The 9,790-nt window shown below is 36.1% G+C and overlaps 1 protein-coding gene and 1 pseudogene across 1 annotated transcript; one reads left to right on the forward strand and one right to left on the reverse strand.

Annotated features, from left to right (window-relative positions):
- Positions 1–782: 782 nt before the first annotated feature.
- LOC114724424 (probable disease resistance protein At5g63020) lies at positions 783–5,117 on the forward strand (annotated as a pseudogene).
- A 291-nt stretch (positions 5,118–5,408) lies between these two features.
- On the reverse strand, positions 5,409–8,313 carry LOC114724425 (MACPF domain-containing protein NSL1-like). Its single transcript, XM_028910772.1, has 6 exons — positions 8,176–8,313; positions 7,488–7,571; positions 7,289–7,391; positions 6,376–6,548; positions 5,983–6,010; positions 5,409–5,857 (listed from the first exon to the last, which is right to left on the reverse strand). The coding sequence occupies exons 1-6, from the start codon at positions 8,311–8,313 to the stop codon at positions 5,409–5,411; spliced, it is 975 nt and encodes a 324-aa protein (XP_028766605.1).
- Positions 8,314–9,790: the final 1,477 nt, after the last annotated feature.

Genomic DNA, 9,790 nt, shown 5'->3' on the forward strand with positions numbered 1-9,790 from the left:
TTTAAATAATATCTTCACAAGCGGAATTACCAGTACAAAATATAAAAATAATATAATGAATCATCCTATAAGTGTAACTCCTTTCAATTTTTGTGTGAAACCAGGGAAGCCGCACTTTAGCCATGCAATAGGTGAGAAGATACATGTCATTATAATTTAAGAGAATTATATTGAATATACTTACACACACACACACGTATATATTAATCAACAGCTTTCAATTTATAGCATAATGTATTTGGCTCAAGTTTCACAAAAAGTAATTAAATGAACAGAAACTAAATCATCAATTAATTTATTTTAAAATGTATAGAATATCTTGTCCAGTCTAAGGTTTTTAAGAGAGATTTTATAAAAATAAATTCCACAATGTTGTTTTAACTCAATCAGATGTAATTTTATAGAAATATTATTTTCTTTTACAAGGCTACCCATCAACTTAAATAAAATTAAATAAAATATGTATCGCTGTTCTATATTTTAAAAACCAATCCAAGGCCAGAGCAAAGTCCTCAAATCGCAATTCCTGCTTTTCAATGTTCACTTTTCCCTTTAATAAAAGAGAAGACGAAGAATTTTAATCTTTTTCAAAAAAAAAAAAAAAAACAGAGAGAGAGAGAAGGCGACAAGACACTTATCATGCATAAATTATAAAAGTAAAGGAGCGAGAGACTAGTCAAACATTGCTCTTCGCCAACCTGAAACATTATTCATTGCATTTGTGTCTTTCTCCTTCTCAATCTCCTTCATTCTTCACTTCTTTGGTGCACCCAAACCAAACCATGGCCGACTTCATTACTCCAGTGATTGACATCCTAAGTCGTCTGTGTGGTTATTGCGCCAAATGGGCAGATTCAGTACGCAATCTTGGAGAAAGCCTCATCTCTTTGAGAAATGCTTCAAATCAACTCGATGACATGTATGTTGATGTCAAGATGAAGGTCAAAACGGTAGAGCAAGACCCAAGGCTGACGGTTTTGCAACGGGTAAGGGGTTGGATGGGCAGAGTAGAAGTGCTACAAAATGAAGTCCGATCCATTTTGCAGCAAGGTGAAGGAGAAATACAAGCCAAGTGCTTCAGAGGTCGTTGTCCCAAGAGCTGTCGAGCTACCTACGAGCTACCTAAAATGGTTGCCCAGAAGCTGAGTGACGTTAATCATCTTACAAGCGAAGGCCATTTTGATGTTATAGCAGAAAAGCTTACCCGTGATGGGTTCGATGAACTTCCAGTGGATAAGACTGTGGGAGTAGAATCAACATTTGAGGAGCTATGTTCATGCTTTGAGAACAATCGGGTAGGCATCATTGGTTTGTATGGAATGGGAGGGGTAGGCAAAACAACCCTGCTGAATAAATTCAACAACAATTTCCTCTCAAAGAAAGCAATCGATGTAGTCATCTGGGCTGTGGCGTCTAAAGATGCAGATGAAGGAAAAATTCAAGAAGCCATTGGGAAGAAATTGCATGTCAGAGATGACGATTGACGAATGGAATGATAAGACGATGGATGACAGAGCTCTTTTGTTATACAACATCTTAAAGAGCAAGAAATTTGTGTTGTTATTAGATGATGTGTGGGCAAGGATTGACTTGTTGAAATTGGGGGTTCCTTCTCCAAAAAATCATGACTGCAAGATAATATTCACGACTCGGTCGAAAGAGGTATGTCGCCTAATGGATGTACAAAGACTCATAAAAGTAAACTGTCTCACACCAGATAAAGCATTTGAGTTGTTCAAGGACAAAGTGGGTGGGACAATTCGTCAAAGCCCTCATATATTGCCTCTTGCAAAACAAGTGGTGAAAGAATGTAAAGGCTTGCCACTTGCTCTTTGTACTATTGGACGTGCCAGGGCTAACAAGGAGACTCCCAATGAATGGAGGCGTAGTATAGAAATTCTGAGGCATTATCCCTCAAAGGTCTAAGGTATCAGTGAAGATGTCTATCACTTGCTTGAATTTAGTTATGATAGATTACCAAATGATACCTACAAATCATGCTTTTTGTATTGTGCCCTATTCCCTGAGGACCATAATATTGAAAAGCAAGAGCTTATTTTGCTCTGGATTGCTGAAGGCTTTTTGGCTGAACTTGATTATGATAATATACATGAAGCACGTAAGCAAAGAGAAGAAATAATTTCAAATCTAAAGTACGCTTGCTTATTGGAAAATGGTGAGAAAGAAAATACAATTAAGATGCATGATGTGATCAGAGATATGGCTCTCTGGCTAGCTTGTGATCGTGGGAAAGAGGCAAGATTCATTATAAGAGATTGTTCCAAGACCAGTGACCTTGAAGCATACAATCATGCAAAGTGGAAAGGCGTAGAAAAGCTATCAATGTGGGGCGGGGGTGAAGTGAGTACAAGCTTCTCGCAAAAACCTCGTTGTCCTAATCTCATCACTCTGCTTATTAGGGATAATGGAATACGAGTCTTTCCAACTGAGGTATTTGTCCTTCCAAGCACTGTCAGAGTTCTAGACTTGTCATCAAGTTACGAAATAGGAGACCTACCATCAGAAACTGGGGACTTTGTCAGCCTCGAACACATGAACCTATCATATACTGGTATAAGAAAATTGCCAGAGGAGTTGAAGAATTCGAAGAAGCTGAGGTTCTTGTTGCTGGAAGGACTAGAAGAGCTCGAATTCCCAGAAAAAGTTATATCCGGTTTATTACGCCTTCAAGCTTTTAGCACGACACTGTCGCAAGTTCGAGGGATTGATGAAAATGTGTTGTTGGATGAGCTAGAAGGCTTAGATCATCTTCAAGATATGCGCATATCTGTCTTTAGAATGTCCTTTATTGGAAAAATACTGATCTCCTCAAAATTGCAAAGGTGCATTTGTGGGTTAATCGTTGAAGGAGAAAGCTCACCACTCCATGACTTCTTCTCATCACTTAGAAAGATGGTGCATCTCGAAACATTAGCAGTTATGAATTCCAACGCTGTGGATATTCCGAGAAGCTCATTTCAAGGACACGAATATATAATCATCCTCCGCGAGTTGGTTCTCGATGGGTGTGGCAATATAGTTGACTTGAATTGGCTTATGCATGCCCCAAACCTTGAAGTCCTTCAAATAACCGATTGTGATTCATTGGTTGAAGTAGTGAGTGCAGATTTTGGGACTGCTGACATTGAGAGAGTGAAAAGCAATCTATTTTCTAGTCTCACTTGTCTTCATTTACGATATCTGAGTAACTTAAGGAGCATTTGTAGAATAGCATTACAGTTTCCTTGTTTGAAGGAGATTCAAGTAGCAAAGTGCCCCAATTTGAAGAAGCTCCCATTTAATGCTCAAAGTGCATTGAAAAGCCTACAACGCTTTATAATATATCCTGATCAGTTGTTGGATCAATTGGAATGGGAAGACGAAGCAACCAAGCATCTTCTTTCATCAAAATTGGAAAGGTAATATTTCTGCCAAGTAAACGGAATCGGTTAAAGGCTTTAGAGTAAAGTTATTCTTACTTTGCAAATGCCAATGCTTTCTTATTGGTCACCTAAGCACTGCATGCATATAAATATTTATCATGAGATTATAATGTCTATGAATAATTTATTTTTCCAATATTTCATATGGATCGTTACACTTGAATTTCACAACGTTTTAAAATTTCTAGAATTTTTAATTAAAGTACGCACAACAGATTTCAACCAAAAAAGTATAAATAACATATATGAAAATTTTGATATTGTCACTGTTACCTGCATATGTCTTGTTTCCGCACTTCTATAGAACTGAAGGGAAAATGAAGAGAAATAGCAAATTTGTATGTCTTTTGAGATGTAAATCTGCGTGTGATCTTTATAGCCAAAAAAAAAGAAAAAGAAAAAAGAAAAACCTGCGTGTGTTCTTTTATTGGGTTTGAAGTTTATTGGGTTTTCGTGCCCTTGATTTCTCCTTAACTTGGGCATTGTCTTGTCTGTTTTTATTATTTAATTAAAAACGTTTAATGAGTATTTGGCAAAAAACAATTATATGAATGTACTTCTTTTTTCATTCCTAATTAAAACCTTAAAGCCATTATATGCAATAAATTTATTGAAACTTATATAAGGAATATTAAATGGTTTAATTTTTCAAAATTTGTGAATAATTAATTAGTTTATTAATAAATAAATCAAAGATACTTCAAAGACCTGACATTGAATTCTAAGTCATGTTCGGCATCTAATATTTTAGTAAAATGGTAAATGATACATGCACACAAATTTTTTTTTTATATTTTTAAAAACTACATATTTCTTTTTTGGTAAGAAAATTGCATATATATTGCACGCACACACGTTAAATTATACTATTTCCTATTCTAATTACAAGACCTCGTTTATAATATACAAATGAGGTCTTATAGTTAGGACTAAAGGTAGTATATAAAAATAATGTAATGATATTTTATTATGAAAAGCAACATATAAGAGAAAATTTGTAAGAGACTAATGGCATTGAACCAAGCCGTAACAAATTTATTGATTTATAGAACATAAAAAAGAAATATCAAAGTATTAATTATTCTTCTTCATCTGCTGCAGTAACGTTCTTTTTTACCAAGAGCCTTCGCTGATTATTTTTTTTCCCCGCTAAACTTTGCATGCAGGGATGCACAAGCTGAATTTCGGGAACAAGTGAGTACCATTTATTGATATTACAGCGCTATGTGGCTTGAGTTTCAATTCAATATGCATCATCAAGACATTAACTGCAATGATTAATATCTAATTTTCGAATGAAAATTAAGTCTTTACTTTTATATATTGCCCCATTCTTTAATTTTTATGAAGATAGAAGTTTCTGTATGAATTTGCTATGTTATATTGACAGCAAGATATTTGCAGAGGTACTTATATAATCCAAATCAATCAACATAGCTTGAAGTGCATGATTGATGAAAGGTGGTTATTGTACCATTTTAGCGTTTAGGATCTGCAAATGGCTTTGACTGAAACGTTTGTCTCACTCTTTTTCCTTTTTTTTTTTCCAGTTCTTTGCTGGAGTTTTGAAGAAGGACCACTAAGGAAGGCTCCGAAGGCTTGGAAGCTATTATGGAAAGTAGCATCGCCTCCACCATTCATTATATATGCTTTGATTTCATTGTAATATTGCCACATTAGGGACATGGATCAGTTGTATAATATACTATTAATTTTAGTTGTTTTTGTGTTTACCGCAGTGAAAGACTTTGTTCGGGCAAATGTTGTTTCTGGATTATCATTATCTTTCTTTTATGTTATAGAGCGCATGCTGTTAATTGGTCAAAGGCCGCCTTGGGTGTTGCTTTTGACTGAGATTTAAGTAGTCGCAAAATCTCCTAACATAATAGCTCACAATGGATACTTGGCCTTGATGAAGATTTTGCCTCCCTCTATACAGAGTTTGGCACTAGTGACCACCTAATATCACGCGTCTTCTGGACCCCTAACCTTTTCCTTTGTATCCACAAAGCTCAGCATTTTTGGGGCCTTTATTGGAACAGGTGCCGCAGTACCAGACTCACCATTATAAACTATTGGTTTTGTGCTATCTTCTTCAGTCGGCTTTTCATTCTCAATCACGTGATGCAGTTCCTTGGTCAGCATTATGCTCATCAATGCTGAAAAGAACCCTGACTTTCGAAATGGAAACGGAGATCCATCCCATTCTGATCCGTAAATTTCTGCTGATTCTACCAGGGAAAACCCAAGCCTCAAGAAAAGAACTTTTCTCCTCTTCTCATGCTTGACCTCAAGCCAGGCGTTCGTTACAATGGCTGGGGCCTCATCATCAAGGGAAATATTGTACAATGCTGGCGCTGTGCAGACATGTGAAAGCCTTTTCCACTTCACAGGTTCAAAGTAGCCTTTGTCAACTGGCTCATCATTAGATTCACAACAATATCATAAGAGATTTTAAGGACTTGTGGAAGATTTGAATGATGCTGGAGATGGATAGCTAGAGGGTCACTCTTTCTGCCTTCCAAGAACAAGCAGATACCTGTAACAGGACAATATCCAGAGTCAACCTGCAAATTTGTGAAGTTAAAAGGCAGAATGTAAGGTATTATTGAAAAGTAATGAAAAACAGATGCAAAATGATTCCTATACTCCTACTTAATAATAACAATAATAAGACTAAGGAACAAACAATGTTTAGTAGCAACGATAAAGATATAACGGACACTATATTAAAAAGTAAAAATCAACCTTGTTTTCCATGATTATGTCCGTACACCAAACATGGCTTTGAAAATGTCTCTGGAGGAAAATTAAGCATGTGACGAGACCGCAAACAATCTTAAGTGTGAAGGTTTTTACATTCCCCCTCCTTTTTGAATGTAGGCTTAAGCAACCTTCAGATCAGACTTTAAATAATGTAACAAGAAGTTACCTTTATTGTGTTAACATAAAGCTTGGAGCCCGACAAGGTGAACTGGAGGGATGGCGACTTGTTCTTTTGGCATCTAGGACGAAATCCATGAAGCACATCATCATACGATGGAGACCATTGCCGAGGCAACTGAAATTCAAGAAATCGACGAAGTTCAACTATTTGGGGTTCATCTGCATCAAATAAAAACTCATGTAACACCACACTAGATAAATTACATTTTTTGAATCCGTATATAAGATTGTTCTTAACTTCAGTATCAAAAATCAACAAGTCCTCGATGGCTTAATCAGAATGTTTCAGAACAACTCCAGATGAATTTGCATGCATTTATTTGAGATTGCTCTCATTAAATAATATTAAATATGTTAATAGACGGGAAGTTTAATGCTTCCAAGGAACCAGGTCAGAATGTATATAGGAGTGAATGTTAAAGAATTGCAAATTAGTAGTCATTATACGCATGCTCGCTAGGATGTTAATGGATGATGCTTCCCTCGTTGCATTCTACCCTTGAAAAGCATTTCCACCTCAACTATAGAATCAAATGGAATAAAATGCCATGCCAAAAGTTTAATCTTAATTCCATCCTCTTAGAACAAAGACTAACTAGTCGAAGTCAAAACCTTTCCACTTATCCTTCCAAGCGAACCCTATTCCAAGCCAGAGGTTTCATTGGCTCCAGCACATGATAGATAAAGACAAGTTACATAATATCAGACTTGCCAAAATGCAGAGAAAACAAACCACACTAACTTAAGCAATAATAATGTCAACTGAAATTGAAAATAGCACATAGAGATTGAAATTGGCATCAAGAAATGTGTACGCACATCTGAGATACAAATTCATTGCATGGCTTAAGAACCCATGGCCTGGACTGGAGCTAAGCAGTGAAGTAATAGGCACAAACAGCATTGATATGGCCTCAGTTGACTGTGATATAGTAGAAAGCCACTCCTTAGCTGGTGAATGCCAACAATACCTCCCCTTGGAACAGAAATGCTCATGAGATCCTGTTTGAAGTATATTCAAATAACAGCCCAGATGTGATAACAGCGGGATCGTTGCTTGATGCGTAAGAAACAATGACAGTTGAAACTAATACCAACCTCCTTGTTTGAGTGACTTTCTACAATTGGTCTAACAGCTGCCGCAAGAGCTACATCAACCTTCCATGGCTCATCTCCGTCATCCTGCAAAGATCACAGCGAATATTTTTTGACGATCAGAACATTTCATATATTCTTTCAAATTTTAAGTAACTAAATCTAAATCGATTTTTTCCCTGTCCGTTATGTTTAATATTGAATATAAAATTATGTCTCTATGTTAAGGTGTTTTTGAACACGCGCGCGCAGTATAGCAAACTAGCGTAGTCTTATTATCAACAAATCAATTTATGAAGAAAATATCAACATATTTCTCTTTCCCATTCACCACAATGGTTCCTGGTAATTAAGATAAATTCAGTCTTACTATAAGTAAAAGAAAAAGAGAAAAAGGTAAAACTGCATACCATTAAATGAAACAAAAGGGGAAACGAGATGAAATTGTTTCACCAAATTGAGAATGCTAAACTTACACTTATACTGGATCTGAATCATGAACAGAAGCAATAAAAGAAAATTTAGGTGTGAGGAAACTCAGATAAAAATGTGCAGGTAGACTATTTGTATTTAGGACTTAATTTGGGTAACACAGTCAAGAAGAAAGGCTTGTGCATGGCATATCTTCCACATTATATATAATCCTCTTTAGAGAGCTAAAAATGATGGTGATGCATTCAATCTTCTAAACCTCCAATGTTACTGATATTCCGGCTTGATCGGAACCGCAACATATATCTCCGTCCTCAGAAAGCCTCTTATCAGCCTCTTTCTTGAGCAATCTCTGCACTTCAGTGGGTTGAAGATGTGAGCTTTTGAACTGCTTCATATGAGCCACATCCTTACCTCAATGAACCTGGAGAATTATGTCTTATTCAGTGCACCATTCAGTTGAAAGGAAACTTAAAATGTTCCTATGGATGAAAGATAAGAAAAAGTAGGTTCAAAACTCATTCATATAGACTGCTAGCATCTTATACTTAAATATCTATATCTATGAAGATATTCGTGCTGGCAGGAGCTTACAGTTTGTCGACTTTCATGCAATATATGGTTGAGAAAATGATCAATTGTTACAGTCAGATTTTAAAAGTAAACCCCATGAGGTTGCAGGTCTATTAACAAGAATTTTCTCAAGGTAACAAACTGAATTTCCATGGTTACACAGAAAAAAAAAATTCTATGGTCACATCAGAAATAACTTTTATTTGAAGTTTTACCATAAAGAAAACAATACAAGCAAAAATAATGATAAATTAATCTTTCTAGCTGACGTTTATGTGTTGGATATAGCTAATGAGTCTAGGGGTAATGGTTCTTTATTACTAGGTAGGCCCTTCTTGATGACTACAAATACTAATATTAACTTGTCAAGATGGACTATTACCATGTCTATGGGAGACCATTATGTGCATTTCAACATTAAAGATGCCATGAAAAGATTGTATGAAAATAATTCATTTTTTGCTGTTAGTGTTATTGATACTTTGATTGATGATGCTTCAAGTGAACATGGGTTATCTCTCACACATGCTCATGCTAATGGTTATATGCTACCCCCAACTTCTCCACCCCATTCTTCTCCCTTCCCTATGAATGGTGATGAAATGAGATACTCCACAGTTGCTCATTTGGATTGTACTTTTTTCACATCATGTACTTATAAAGTTAACACATCAAATGTTATTCTTGTTTCTGACTCAAATTGCCTTGAGAAAGGTATTGTGGGTGTTAATATTGCAGGTACCACTGAAAGGATTGAGAACTTGTCTAAGCTTATAACACAATTGATCACAGAGGTCAAGTCCCTGCAAGAAATTATAGCAACTTTTGCCCATTCCAAAGCCAACAAGAAGAAGAACAAGAAGCGAAAGAAAGCCATACTTGTTAAATCCATCTTACAAGCTAACCCTGGCTCATCTGGTGATTCTAATGGTGTTAAAGTATAGAGTGTAAAGTCTTAAGAAACAAAGACAAAAGGAGGAAAGTATAGACTCACATCTTCTAACATCAGCTACCTCATTGGTCATCTCCAAATACTTGACGTTCCTATTGATGATCCGAAGTTCAAAAAAAAATGAAGGAGCAAAATCATTGACCATTGGTAAGTCAGTTTGGGTTCAGTTCTCTAAATCCCCATTCACTTCCTCCATATAGCTCCCTTACCTAATGACTTTCTGGCAAATTATTTTTCTCTCTCTGATTAACCTTCGTCCAGTGTCCTATGAAAGCCTTCAGCTCAAAGCCATTTTCTTCTACTCTCACCTACTCTTCAAGTTATTCCATGCTTCTATGCTTGTGGGAAA

The sequence above is a fragment of the Neltuma alba genome, unplaced genomic scaffold (assembly GCF_004799145.2).
Source record: "Neltuma alba isolate B1F8T4 unplaced genomic scaffold, ASM479914v2 tig00012187_pilon, whole genome shotgun sequence".
NCBI classification, from domain to species: domain Eukaryota; kingdom Viridiplantae; phylum Streptophyta; class Magnoliopsida; order Fabales; family Fabaceae; genus Neltuma; species Neltuma alba.

Bases quoted from the DNA above. Each gene is read 5' to 3' on its own strand.
- LOC114724425 (XM_028910772.1), bottom strand. From the start codon at position 8,313: ATGAAGCAGTTCAAAAGCTCACATCTTCAACCCACTGAAGTGCAGAGA. The intron at 7,572-8,175 runs GTTTAGAAGATT...TGATCTTTGCAG, and splicing joins GAATATCAGTAACATTGGAG to GATGACGGAGATGAGCCATG. The intron at 6,549-7,288 runs GTTTGTGCCTAT...TATTTGATGCAG, and splicing joins ACTGAGGCCATATCAATGCT to ATGAACCCCAAATAGTTGAA.